This window comes from Chlorella variabilis, assembly GCF_000147415.1.
Source record: "Chlorella variabilis unplaced genomic scaffold CHLNCscaffold_8, whole genome shotgun sequence".
Classification (NCBI taxonomy): Eukaryota; Viridiplantae; Chlorophyta; class Trebouxiophyceae; order Chlorellales; family Chlorellaceae; genus Chlorella; species Chlorella variabilis.
Genome location: NW_005435080.1, coordinates 235,275 through 249,251, shown reverse-complemented (window position 1 = coordinate 249,251; position 13,977 = coordinate 235,275). Strand labels below are relative to the sequence as shown.

The 13,977-nt window shown below is 67.7% G+C and overlaps 1 protein-coding gene across 1 annotated transcript; it reads left to right on the top strand.

The window, feature by feature from the left end:
* Nucleotides 1-7,719: 7,719 nt before the first annotated feature.
* On the top strand, nucleotides 7,720-10,128 carry CHLNCDRAFT_10254 (hypothetical protein; the record flags this gene model as incomplete). The annotated part of the gene is made up of 8 exons (XM_005848351.1): nucleotides 7,720-7,781; nucleotides 8,107-8,192; nucleotides 8,422-8,487; nucleotides 8,670-8,767; nucleotides 8,989-9,065; nucleotides 9,373-9,487; nucleotides 9,729-9,823; nucleotides 10,050-10,128. Coding segments are annotated over 8 exons (678 nt in total), but the record flags the coding sequence as incomplete, so codon positions are not given.
* Nucleotides 10,129-13,977: the final 3,849 nt, after the last annotated feature.

The following is a 13,977-nucleotide window of genomic DNA, read 5'->3' as shown; positions in this document are numbered from 1 at the left end:
GTTTGAGCGCGGCTCCTTCTTCCTGTTTGACCCCGCCAGCTGGGAGGTTGTGCGCAAGGACAACCTGACAGTCCAGTTTGAGCAGCTGGAGCGGGCGCCCAGCCTGACGACGCGCGCGCCGGGCGCCGCCGCGCCGCCACCCGCGGGCGCGCCGCCCGCACCCATCGGCGCCGCAAAGTGAGGCGGGCGCGACGGTTCGGTGCGGTAGGGACTGATGGAGTCCCTGCCCTGCCGCCCCGCCGCTGCGCCGCGGCCGTGCGCGTGGTCTGCGTGTGTGCACCCCGCCCCCACCCCCTCCCCGTTTTCCCCCACCCGCAATCACTGCCGTGTCTCGCTGCTGCTGTTTTGCTCCCTCTCTGCCCTCCCCCCCTTCCTCCTGCTTTGTTTTTCCTCCTGACTGCGCCGCCAGGGTGGCGGCCGCGGCGTGCCGCCGGCGCGCGCCCCCTGCGTTTGTGCGTGCGCCTGGCGGCCCTGCCTCCCTGACCAAACCGTCCCTCTATGTTTTGGTTGCCACACTGCTGCCATGTGTAAACCCCGTCAGCGAGGGGAAGGGAGGAGCCACGGGTGGGGCGGGGCGGCCGACTCCGTCGGACGGTGCCAGCTCAGCGCCGCCACCCAGGCGACCGGGCGAAAGTCGCGACGAGGCGGCCCGCGTGGGGCGATCACATCGGATGCAGCCCACAGCCGATCCAGCGTAGCGTGCCGGGTCTCGAAGGGCGGTCAAACCCCAGTGCCGTGCGGGAAACGCTCGCCACGCAGCCCTGCGCGAATTACTCGGCAGTGAATGGAGCGCGGCCGCAGCCTTTCATCATGATCACCAGCCGGCTATCGTCCATTCCCGAGCCGGCGGTGCTGGCGGAGGAGGAGGGGCAAGCGGCATGTGAGGATGGCGACAGCGGCGTGGCAGCTGAGCAGCGCAAGGGCGCCCCTGCAGGGGTGCAGGTGCAGGTCACAGCCGGCACGCTGGCTGGTGCCGCCGCCGAGCTCCAGGGGCTGGGATCCCTGGCGGCTGCCTGGCTGGAAAGCCCGCGGGAGGAGGAGGGCTTCTTCAAGCGGGCCGGCCGCCGCCTGCGCATCAGGTGCGTATGGAGTGTTTGTGTGGGTGCAGGAGTATGTAACATGCCCCTGCAGCATGCCGTCAAAGAGATGCACACACACACACCACATGCACGTGCGGCTGCCTGCACTTTGTGAGGTGCTACCCTGCGTGTGAGTGTGCCGCTTGCCCCAAGCGTCGCCTCCAGCCTGCTTTCCTGCCCTCCTGCCTCCAGCATCTATGGAAAGGACCAGCGAGAGAGCTATTATCGTGACAGCCTCATCGGGCCCGACCCCGCCATCGCAGCGGCGGTCAGGAGCGGGGGCACCCAGTCGTCCAACAGGGCGGGGGTGGGGCTGCGCCGCCGGGTGCTGCCCTACCACTGGCAGGAGGTGAGCGGGCACCCGGCCGCTCGAGGCACGGCCCACCACATGCCAGAGCTGCGCATCGGTCTGCAGCAAGCAGCGTGGGCGCGGGCATGGGGACAGGCGGTGCAGCGGCACGGCTGGCCCGCATGGCGGCTCATGCCCCTGCTTTCTTGCTGCTGCGCCGCCGCCGCCGCTGCCACCTGCAGCCCATCTGCGCTGTGTTCGACTCCCTCAGCTGGAACCTGGGCATCTCGCTGATCACGATCTTCGCCGTCTTCGCGCCAGACATAGTCATCATCTGCTCGGGTGGGCTGGGGGGCCTCCCAAGCGCCTGCGCGCCTGCATGGCGGCGTGTTGGAGCACCGCCGGCGGGGCCCGGGGCCCTGCCAGGGCCCTCCGAGGCGCTGCCGCCGCCGCTGCTGCCTGCGGCTGAGCCACCTGGGCATCCCGAGCACTGCCGTGCCCAGTGATGGTGCCCCCTGCCTTCCCCCCTGGCGGCCCCCTGGCCGTGAGTGCAGCGCCCGATGGCGTCAACGCCTGGATCAACAGCTTCCTGGTGGCTGCCATGGCGCTGTTTGGCGCAGAGACGCTGCTCACCTTCCTGTGCAGGCGAGGCGCCCGGCCGCTCCTGCCCTCGCTGGTTTGCAAGCACAGCTGACAGCCGGCGTGCCGGCACAGCCCTCCAACCGCTGGCTGCTGCCGCAGCTCTGCAGACCCGGCTGCCGCCGCCCGCCCGCTCTGAGCCACGCCACCGCCTTCTCCACCGCCGCCGCCGTCGCTGCCGCCTGACCCTCCTGACCCGCAGGCCCTCGCTCCACTGGCTGAAGATGATGCTCGACATTCTTTCCAACCTGTCCCTGCTCTTTGCCATCACCTGGTTCACAGAGGTGAACCCCCTTGGGCAGGGAGGGCCTGTGCCAGCACGCAGCATGCATGCCGCATGCATGTATGGGCGTCCGCTGGTGCAGCCGGGTGTCTCCAGCATCCCTGCTGCCGCGCCGCTGCTGGCAATCCTGCTGCTGCTGTTCCCTCCGGGTGCTGCTACCCGCTGCCTGGCTGAGCATGCCATGTGGCCAGTGGCCAGCACAGGCACCGAGCGGGGTGCTGGCTGTGGCTGCCGCAGGCGGTGGGGGCGCGCAGCGACGGCACCACCAGCAACGCGGCGCGGGCCTGCCGCATCGTGCGGCTGGTGCGAATTGTGAGCGTGCTGGAGATTGTGGGGTGGCGCTACAAGCAGGTGAAGGCGACAGGGGGCGTGGTGTGGTCTGGGGATGCAGGCGAGCGGCACTGGGGATCAGCCCATGCCCATGGGCGGGGCTATGTGCAGCACGCCAAGGGCTAGGCAGGCGGCCGGATCTTGGTGGCGGGCGTGGCAGAGGGGCACCGGCTGGAGCTATGCATGCCTGCCTGCCTTGCTCCCTCCCGTGCCGCCCTGCACTGCCGTACTGCAGAGCTACTGCCCTGCCATCTGCCGCCGTGCTGCAGCGCTACTTCCGAAACAACCCGGAGGCTGCCGCCGCGCTGGCAGACCAGCTGGCTCCCACCAACATTGGAAAGAAGATTGGAGGCAAGCGGGGCGGCGGGGTGGCGGGGTGGCGGGGTGGCGGGGCGGGTGGTGGCAGGGCCAGCCGCAGCTGCAGTCCACCTACACCGCTCTGCACCTCAACCATGCTTTCCGTGGAAGCAGCTGTCAGCCACCCACACGTCGTCGTGCCACCTGGCGCTCGCCGGCCCCTCTCGCCTGTGGTGCCCACCCACCTCCCCACCCACCACCACACACTCCAGGCCGCCACCACCACCACCACCACCACCACCACACCTCCATCTGCCCCCTGCAGAGATAGCGGCACTGCAGGTGGCGGCGGTGGTCATCTCTGCGGTGGTGTGCACCTCGCTCATCATTGGAGCCGACATCGACACCGGATCCAACGAGGGCCTGGACGCCTTTGCCGCCTCGCTGGCGGCCGGCGCCAGCGCCGGCGCCACCGCAGCCCAGGCGCGAGCGGGGATCAGGGGTGGTGGTGGTGGTGATGTGCGGAGGCGCGGTGCGGTGCTTGCGAGCAGCGGCTTGGGGCCGCTGTCACGCCGCCTGCCGCAGTGCTGCCAGGCTCTCCGAGGGTCCGCCACCACTGGTAGGGCCCTCCTCCATGCCACCTGAGGCCGTGGTGCATCTGCTCTGCTCCCTGCTGCCGCCACCCCCATGCTGATGTGGCGCAGCTGCAGCCAACGGTCGACGCCATGCTTGCCTTCTCAGCAGACCAGCTTCACAACAGGGTGAGCGGCCATTTTCCCACTTGTTGCATTTCCGGCTGCGCCTTTTGCCCTCTGGCGCTCAGCCTGGCAGCCCAGTGCAGGCATGCACCATGCACCATGCATGCCGCTGCTGGCGGGAGAGCTGGCCTGGCAGGGCCTTCATCCACCATCCCTGCTGCCTTGCCCTGCTGCCTCTGCCCCTGTCGCCCCCGCCGAGCATGTGGCCTTGTCCTGGTGCTGCTCCTACTATAACTACTTACCCTGCCACTGCCACTGCCGCTTCCTGTTGAGCAGCAAGTGCCCATGATTCTCGAGGTGGCAGGAGTGGGCTATTGGGACTGGGTGGAGCAGAATGGCGGCTGGACGGCACGCAGCACAGACAGGCGAGGGGGGTGCCTGGGGAGGGCGCCTGGTATTGCCTGCCCGACCACTGGCCTGCTCACTCTCCTCCTCCTCGCCTACGGCTTCACCTCCTCCCTCCCCTGCCTCTCCCTCCCTTCCCGTCCCACCACACCAGCGAACCCCAACAAAACCACGCCTTGCTCCTCCCATCCCGCCGCATCCCACCCCACCAGCTTACCCACACACACCACATTCTCGACCCCCCTGGGCTGCCCCCGCAGGGAGACGATTGTGCAGGGCAGCGTGACGCTGGATGTGGATGTGTCCAAGGCCAACCACCTGAGGGCGGGGCTCAACATGGCCCTGGCCGGTACCGTGGTACTGCTGCTCCTCGCATTCGTGGTCTTCATCAACTGGACGATCTGGAAGGTGCGGGGCAGGTGCTGGGCGGCCGGGGTGTGCAGAGTGGTGTGCCACGTAGGCTGGGGCTTGCTCGGCGGGATGTGGGGACGGGGTGCTGCTGCTGCGCTGCCCTGCACCAGCACATGCCGTGGCTGCCGGCCCGCACACCAGCCTCCCATCCCGCGCCGCCACCAACACCCGCCGCCACGCACCCCACCCATCTGCCGCACTGCAGATGCTGGTTCAGCCGCTGGATCGGATCTTCTACTCCATCCGCACCAACGCCGCCCAGGTGGTGGCGGCGCTGGGGAGCCCCGAGGCAAGTGCGGGCTGGAGCTGGGGCCGGGCAGCAAGGCAGACACCCGCTGCCATGCGCCGGCAGGCGTTCCTGCGGCGCTTGGCAGCGCTGGTTCACAGCGTGACGCAAACCCCCGGGGATGGGGACGGTGCAGGAGGGGCAGAGGGGTGGGGGTAAGCACCCATTCCTGCCTGCCCGGTGTGCCGTGCCGCCAAGCAGGAGGAGGCGGCGGCGGGGCACGGGCGGGGCAGCAAGAAGGACGATTTGGACATCATCACGATTGAGGCAGGCAAGACCTCTCCCGCTTTCTTTGTCCTTTCTTCCTTCTTTCTTCGTTTCTTTCTTTCTTTGTTTCTTCCACAGGCAGGGCCCAGCAGGCAGCTGGCAGCGGGGCTGGAGACGGGCGCTGCGAGGCGGGGAGGCGGGCGGGCACAGGCTGCCTGCCCCACTCGCTGCCCCTGCGCATGCTAGCAGGGCGGGCAGGATGCAGTGCCAGCCGCGCCCGCCGCAACTCAAACCTGCCTCTGCGCCGCCCTCCCCAATTCTTTCCACCTGCAGCCGTGACCAAGATGGGGCGTATCCTTGAGCAGTACACCAGTACCGGCGGTGTTGGGCTGAATGCGGTCAAGAAGATGGCAACGGTGGGTTGGTGGCAGGCAGCAGCCAGGCCAAGGAGGCTGCTGGGGGCGGCAGGAAGGGCACACCCATGCCTCACCCCAGCCGGCTGCCCATGGCTGCACTGCGCCCCTCGCTGGCGGCCGAAATGCTGACACCGGCCCGCCGCTGCCCTGCGCCCACCCGTGGCCTGCGCACAGAACGCCGACCAGTCCACAAAGGAGTGGCTGGCGACCATGGTGGCAGGGCCGGGATCGGAGGAGGTGGTCAGCGGGCGGCGCTCCTCTGACCCGGCCTCCGCCGCCGGCCGCGGCCGCGGCACGCGCCAGCCGCGCCTGTCGCCCGCGCCCTTTGGCCAGGGCAGCATCCCGCTGCGCGCGGCGTACGCGGGGAGGCCCGGCGGCGGCGGCGGCGGCGGCGGCGGAGGCGGAGGAGGGCCGCAGCGCCGCTCCCGCCTGGGCCGCATGTCTGAGATCCAGGTGTTGGGGCAGGGGCAGGGCCCGCTGGTGCAGACGATGAGTGACATGGGTGAGCGCGGCCCACAGGGCGGCTGCCCCTGCAGGGGCTGTCCTGAGTAAAAATCAAAAAGCCGTGGGCCAGCTGCGGCATGCCAGCTGCCCCGCTGCGCCGTGCAATGCCGCCAATGTGCCTGGCAGCCGCGCTTGCTGCCTGCCTGCCTCAAGGAGCTCATGTATAGGGCTGCCATGAGCCCCTTTACTTTCCTCCCTGCCCGCCCACATTCAGCTTTGCTGGACCGCGACCGCCTGCGGCGCAGCAGCCTGGCGCAGTTCCAGCAACGCACCAGCGGCGGGGAGGCCGCGGGCGGCGGCGAGCCCACGCCCTCCAGCACGCAGCAGCAGCAGCAGCAGCAGCAGCAGCAGCAGCAGCAGCAGCAGCAGAGCCAGGGCCGGGCTCAGGCACAGCCTGCGGGGGCGGCCAAGCAGTCCTCAGGCGTCCCAGCTGCGCCCAGTGCCGAGCCTTCGCGCAGCAGCCTAGAGGCGCCCCGCGGCAGCGGCGGGGGCCCGGCCTTGGGTCCCCTCATCGCCGCCTCCTCCTCCGCCTCCTCAGACGCCGCCGCGCTGGCCTCAGCTGCGGCGCGGGCGCAGTCGGTACCGGCCGCCCCCAGCGAGGCCTGGGCGCAGCTGGGGAGCAGCAGCCTGCCGGAAGCCGAGAAGAAGCTGCTGGCCAACGTGGACGTCGACTACCTGCACAGCTTTGGGTGAGGCGGTACCACGGCAGTACCATATGGAGAGCTCCCACATGCTGGTAGCTTCCAGCGAGCCGCGCGCCCACCAGCCGCGCGCCGCCCCCACGCAGCGCTGCCCCGCCCGCCAGAGCCGCCATGCCGCCCATGTGCCGCCAATGCACCCCGGTGCTGCGCCCGCTGGACCCGCAGGTTTGATTCCCTGGGTATCCCGCCCCAACTGCTGCCCGCCTACGTCTGTGCCATGTTCCTGGAACTGGATCTTGCTTTCTTCAGGTGAGAGGGGTGAGGCTGGCTGACTGCCAGATATGGCTGAAAATGCCAGGTGGCGCCGCGCTTTCTTCACCGCCTTTCTTGTGCCGCGGCTAAGAAAGGCCTTCTTTGAAGGCGCTGGAGCTAGTGTCTAAACCCTCCGAGAGGGCACAGGTTCGATTCCCTCCCATGTCGAAACTTTGTGAGGACAAACGCGGCATAGCTGACCGGCTCAGCGCCAATCCAAGCCAATTCCTTCGGGAACGCCTAATAGAATCGCCAAGGCTTCGGCACAGGCCTCCCCGGGACCCATTCACTACTAGTGGGGGGTACTGCACTTGGCGCGTCGGGCAGATCAAATAATGGTCTAAAGCTAGACGTTAAAACCGGGAAGTTAAGCTTGTGGAGGCTCTTCCCCACCTTTACCTTTACCTTTACCGCCTGCTCAACCACCGCCTGCTGCAAACAGCCCGGCAGTGGCGTGCAGCAGCCTCGACAGGGCAGCCTGGACGTCCGCACACACAACCCCCTGCCTGCGTTGCATCAGCTCTCCGCTCTCCGCCCCTCCCTGGCCGGCCCGGCAGCTCGATGGCGTTGCGCCTGCTTTCTCCCTGCCGCCGTGCAGCGGCGCCGACGCGGCGCTCATCGAGGAGCCAGCCCCCGCGGGGCGCAACGGCTTTGTGGATGTGGCCACCCTGTGGCGCTTTGTGACCGAGGTGCGCGCAGCTGCTGCCGGCGGCGAACCCGCCGCGCCCGCAGCCACCCCTCTGCCCGCTCCCAGTCCCCAGCACGCCGCCGCGCCGTGCCCCACCCACCGCCCTCCGTCAGCTGCGCTGCGGGCATGCCGCCTTGCTGGCCCCAGCTGGCGCGGGGCCCACGCCGCAGCTGCGCCGCTCGGCCCCGCCCCGTCACGCCCGCCTGGCTCCAGGTCAGCGCCATCTACCAGCGGGTGCCATACCACAACTTCCAGCATTGCGTGGACGTCACCCACACCACCTTCATGTTCATCAAGTGAGCCCGCTTTCCTCTGCCTCCCCGGCCTGTTCTGTTGTCGCTGGGACGGGTTGTCCCTGGTCTCTGCTTGCTGGACCGACGGGAGGGCTCGCAGGCCAGGCCCGGGCCCGAGCTGCAGCACCCGAAGCTGCAGCACCCGTCAAATCCCCTGCAGCAGCCGCTGGCAGTGCTGCAGCAGACTAGAGGCTGTGCCTGCCTGCCTGCCCGCCTGCCTGCCTGCCTGCCTGCCTGCCTGCCTGCCTGCCTGCCTGCATCCATCATGTGCATGCCTCCCTCGATCACCCCACCCTCCCACCTGCCCGCCTGCCTGGGTGCTGCGCAGGCGGGTGGCTCACAAGGTGGTGCTCACAGAGCTGGAGAAGTTTGCGCTCATGGTGGCCGCAGTGAGCCACGACCTGGACCACCCCGGTGGGTGGAAAGTGCGGGGCGGCGCTTACGACAGGAGGGGCCGGGTGCCCGCTCGGCTCCCATGCCTTCCGGTCTCGCCAGCCCCGTGCGGCGGCTGCCCCTTGCCTCCCGCCCGGCTTCCATGTTGGTAGCCTGCCTGGCGCTTTCCCCTAAAAAACCTAAAAACCCTAAACCCTAATTCCCGGCTGCCTCTGAATCCCTTCCAGCATCCCTCCCTCTCTCCCTGCAGGGGTGAACAATGCCTTCCTGGTGAATGCTCGGGACCCTCTGGCTACGACCTACAACGACAGCTCGGGTGGGGCTCAGGCAGGGCTGCGTTGCTCTGCCTGCCTCACCCACAACCCTTTGTGCTGTAATAGAAGGCGCAGCTTTCTATGCGCAGAAGAAGGCTTGCTTAAGCAACTGCTTGCTGCTCGGCCAGCGTGAAGCATGGCGTGCTGCGCTGCCCCTGACAGCAGCTCACCTGTACTGCTGTAGTGCTGGAGAACCGCCACGTGGCCGCTCTGTACAGCCTGCTTCTGTCCAAGCCCCAGCTCAACATCTTTGCGCGGCTGGACGTGGCGCAGTGGCGGGAGGTGGGGGCCGCTGGCGCCAGCGCTGCAGCAGAGAAGAGCACCGCTATGCAATGCACGCTGCGGGGCAGCAACTGCATGAGGCTTGACCCTACCAGCCATGCACACTCTCCACCCCTGCCCCCGCGCTCGCTGTCCCTGCTTTCCAAGCCCCGCAGCAGCCTCGCGCTCCTCCCGCGCCCTCTCCTGCGCCACCTGCCACCCGCCTATGGCCGCCGCCGCAGGTCCGCAAGATGGTCATCGGCGCCGTGCTTTCCACAGACATGGTGCACCACTTCCCCATGGTGTCCAAGCTGGAGGTGTTCTACGAGCTGCACGCCGCCAACATCCAGGCCCACCACAGGGCCCTGCGCCAGGGCCTGCCGCGGTGCGCTGGCAATGCATTTGCTGCTCCTCCCGCAACCGCAGGCGGGGCACGGCAGCTCTGCGCGCCGCCGCAGAGGCGGCATGGCCCGCGCTGGCCTGGCGGCTGCCTGCCCAGCCGCTGTGCCTGCCTACCTGCTCTGCTGGCTCCCCAACCAGCTTCAAAGGGCGGCACTGACCTGGCGGCCGCTGCTGCCACCCTGTCCTGCCCTGCCCTGCCCTGCCCCGTCCTTTCCACCCCGCAGCGACAACCTGGCCCGCCTGTTTGATGCCGCCGAGGAGCGCCAGCTCCTGCTCAACCTGCTGCTCCACTGCGCCGACATCTCCAACCCGGTCAAGCCTGCCGCCATCGCCGAAAAAGTGAGTGGTTGGAGCTGGGCCTGGGGGCTGCACCTGCCGGGCTCTGGCTGCCGGGCTCAGCCGGGCTATAAGCAAGCTATAGCTAGGTAGCGGGGTGTGGCAGCTGGTGACAGATGCAAGTGCTGCCGGCCAGCCACGCCCCGTCCCTGGGCGCCCTGCTGGCGTGCCTGCCCTGCTGCTGCGCCGCATGCATAGCGCATCGGTGCTCTGCTCTTGCAACAACAGCAAGACAAGCGTTAAGCAACCTTTCATGCTTTGCTGCAGGTGGGCGGACCGGGTGCTGGCTGAGTTCTTCCTGCAGGGCGACAGGGAGCGGGCGGCGGGGCTGGCCATCAGGTGGGCGCCGCCGCCGGCAGGGACGCTCTGGGCGGTTGCCCCCGGATCGGCAGGGGCTTCCCAGGCGCTTTTGATTAGCTGCTTTACAATCAAAGTGCTTGGGCCTGGGACCCTGGCCATCTGGCCTGGCTCTTTCGCCTGCACACACTCACAGACACGCTGTGATGCACACACTGCGGGCAAGCCAGCCGCCGCTGCCGCCGCCACCCCGCTCCACCTGCCGCAGCCCCATGTGCGACCGCGAGAAGACCAGCCGCGCGGGCAGCCAGATAAACTTCATCGAATTTGTGGTGGCGCCCATCTACACGCAGGTGGGGCTGTGTGTGTGGGGGTGGTGGTGGTGGTGGTGGTGGTGGTGGTGGTGTAGGTGGTGGGTGAAGAATTGAGAGAGGTGTGTGTGTTGGCCCGCTTATACTACACGCGTGTGCATGTGTGCGGGCATGTGTGTGGTGGAGGTGGTGGTGGTGGGGCGCTGTCGGCGGCTGCCCCCCACCCTCACGCCGCACACACACACACACACATACATACACACACACACACGCACACACACACACACACACACGCATGCAGGTCTACAAGATCTTCCCTGAGCTGGGGGAGGCGCTCGACAACCTCATCGCCAACAGGCACTTCTGGCAGGTGTGCGCGTGTGCGTGTGTGCGGGCTTACTGTCTTGGCTGGTGACCGCTGCGGGAGGCTGGCTCCCTGGCACCGCAGTGTGGGTGGAGGTGCGCTCAAGCTCCCTTTCGATCCAGCCACCTGCCCAGCTGCCCCCTGCCTGCAGGATGCGCTGGCGGCTGAGCTGGCGGCCGGCAACGTGGCGGCGCCGGGAGACAGCGGCAGGGCCGGCGGCAGCGTCGTGCGGCCGCCGGAGCAGCGGGCGGAGGAGGAGGTGAGCGGGCACCCTGGCCTGGCGGCTTCGCCTTGCTGGTGCTTGCTGCTGCAGCCTGCTAGTGGCCACAGCAGCCTGCCCATACACGCATGCGCTGCCCCGCCTCGACAGGCTGAATCGCCGCAGTTATCGACACCTGGTACTGCCTGGTACTGCCTGGTACTGCCTGGTACTGCAGGTCAAGGCTGACAAGCGGCTGCGCGACTTCCAGGACAAGTACCGCGACATACTCAGCAAGCGCAAGATGCAGGTACTGCCAGCTGCCGAGTGCACGTTGATGGTTGCTCGCGTGTGGAGACTGATGGGGGCTTGCAAAGCTGTGCACGATGATGCGTGCTCGCGGCTGGCCGGCGCAGGGGCGTGCATGATACCGCCGGCATGCGCGGCGCCAGCCCCGCCAGGCCCGGCCCTCCTGCCCTGGCGCCTGGCCCTGCTGCCCAGCCTTTCACCCCTGCCTTGTGCACCCCTTTGCCGCACACCTCCCCCACCTGCTGCAGCTGGTTCGCCTGGCCTCCACCCAGAGCAGCAAGCTGTCCTTCTTCAGCCCCGTGGCGCCGCAGCCGGGCTCCCCTCCGGGGCGCCACGGCTCGCTCATGGCGCTCATGGAGGCAGCAGAGGGCGGCGGGCTGGAGATGGCGGAGCGGGCCAAGAGCAGCAGCGGGTCTGGGGGCCTGCTGGGCAAGCTGGGGCGGAACATCATGGGCATCGGGAGCACCAGCCGCGGCAGCAGCCGGGGGGCCACCATGGGGCCACCGGGCAGCGGCGCCGGCAGCAGGCGCAGCAGCGCGGCGTCGATAGAGAGCGGCGGGGAGCTGGCGCGGGGTGCCAGCTACTCTGCCGGAGGCGGCGGGGGGTGCCTGGGCGGCGGACACGGCAGGGTGGCGCCAGAGGACGAGTGTGCGGTGTGATGCCGCTTGTCAGGACCGCTTGTCAGGGCCGTAGTACCCCAGCCATATTCTTTTCCCTGCAATTGTTTTCATGTCCTTGCACTGCTGACCTAATGACCAAAACCTACCGATCCGTCCCTCGACTGCCAGCACCCCTGGTTCCTGCAACATGCCCACATGATGCGGCCAGCAGTCTCTAGGCCACTGGTGCCCGCTGGCGTGGCGCGGTGCGCCACCGGGGCCTTGCCAGGAGGCGGCCCAGCCATCACGCTATGGCTGCAGCACAAATGTTTGCCACCCCCAGGGCGGCACCCAGCAGCTGGAAAGCCCTGCCACCACCCTGCTCCTTTCATTCCATCGATGGCTTGCCGGCTGCAGGCCCGCACTCTCCCACCCTCACTGGCATCACTTCAATCACTAACTCCACTCATTACAACTGACATTACTCCCAAAGGGCGGCAACAAACAGCATAGGAGAAAAGCATGCCCACCACCAGTAAGAAAAATGGCAGACGGCGTCACCCAATCAATCATTGGCTCTTCGGGTGCTCTCAACAAAATAAAAACTGGTTGGCATGAGCCAGGGTGTCGGCAACAGCAGGATCAATGGCCCAATAGCAAAACTCTCGGCGGTGCGGGGGTGGTGTGTATCCATGCATTTGGGGGTGGGCAGGCCCAGCAGACAAGGCAGGCTGGGGTGCCATGTGCAGGTTATTGCACAGTTATTGCACAGTTATTGCACAGAATGCTCGACACAGTCGTCTCCTTCACTCTCTCAGAGGCGCTAGCAGTGGCAGCGGCCGTCGGCCTGTTTCTGGGCCTGTTCTCGGCAGCAGCTCTCCTCGTGCTCCTGCGATGGGTGGAGAAGCGCCTGGTAGAGGCGCGGCCCGGCGGCGACAGCCGCCCCCCGCGGCATGCCGAACCCAGTGTTCGGCACGTGCCGCTCGAGGGCAGCTTGCAGCCTGCGCGGGACCCAGCGCCACCCACAGGCGAGCAGACAGCTGAGATTGCGGTGATAGGGCTCCCCGGCTTGGCAGCGGAGGCTGCCGCTGGATGCCTTCCCACACACGAGCATGCCTGCAGACGCCTTTGCGGCTGGCTGCACGCCTTCTACAGCATGTCAGTCAGCGGCGTGCGGGTGCAGCGGGTGTGGATCACGCGGAATGGGCGGATGGCGCTTGAGGCGTCGCTGCCCGCCGCCATGGCTGCTACTGTGCTGGCTGGCAGCAAGCGGCTCAAGGGTACTGGGATCACCCTTGGGCCCGTCCTCAGCCCCAGCGAGCTGCGCGAACGGGAGGCGCGCAGGCAGCAGCAGCCACAGCCCACCGCCGGCGCCTGACGCGGGCGGCGAGCAGCCACCACGTGCGCACGCCACCCCTGCCGTGGCCCCCCACCCGCAGCAGCCGGCCCCCACCGTGTCACCGCCCTCACCACCGGCGGCACAGTGGCCGCCCTTGGCCAGTGCCGTGGTTCCTTTAGCGGCGGCCCCGCCTGCTGCCCCGCCTAACCNCAAGTCGCCTGCGGCAGACGAGCGGCCCGAATCCTCAACTGCGCGGCGGCGACGCCAGCGGCGGGAGACGGCGGCGAGGCACCAGGCGGAGGCCGCCACCTCCACACCCTCATCTCGTGCCCCATCCCCAGTCGAGGTGGCCCCTGAGCACGTCTTGACGGCCCTGCCCAGGCGGTCGGCTCGGCTGGCCCGGGGTTGAGCTTATCCGGCGCTTCATTAAATGCCTCTTGCTATCTTTATGCAGATGCCCACCGTGTGTATTGCTTGGGGCATGCAGCTTATAATTTTGGGTGGGTTTTGTATTTGCTGCAATGTTGTGTACAGCTCTACCCCCCATACCTGAATCTCTTCCCTCATGTGTTTTGTGTTGGTGCATACTTTTCCAGCTGTTTGGCACCACAGCTGGGCCCGTAGCATTCATTTGCTCCTTATGGGTGTAACAGACAGACAGACAGGTGCGGTTTGTGACGGGCAGCAGCAGGCGTGTTTGTCTCTGCGTAGAAACGGCCAGCCTAGTACTGGCAGGGAAGGGAAGGGCGACAGGTGCGAGGTCGTGACGAAGAAGATGATGCAGTTTGGTCAGTAGTCCGTGGTTGGTTTTAGGCAGGAGACGAGAAGAGCAGGCGGTGCTTGAAAGGGGGGCCAAAAAAGGGCCAGCAGAGTGTTTGCCTGGCGCAGCAGCAGCAGAGGGGAATGCAATAGGGGAAACAGCGGGACAGGAGCGAGCGCTGCGGGCAGGTGCTCAGGAGAAAGGACAGGTGGGCGGGAACAGAGGGAGAGAGGCTCGTGGCGCGCGCCGCTGCCAAAAGGCGTGGAGGGCACATCGGCTGTCACAGAGGGGTGGCGGGAGCAAGGGGTCGGGGCT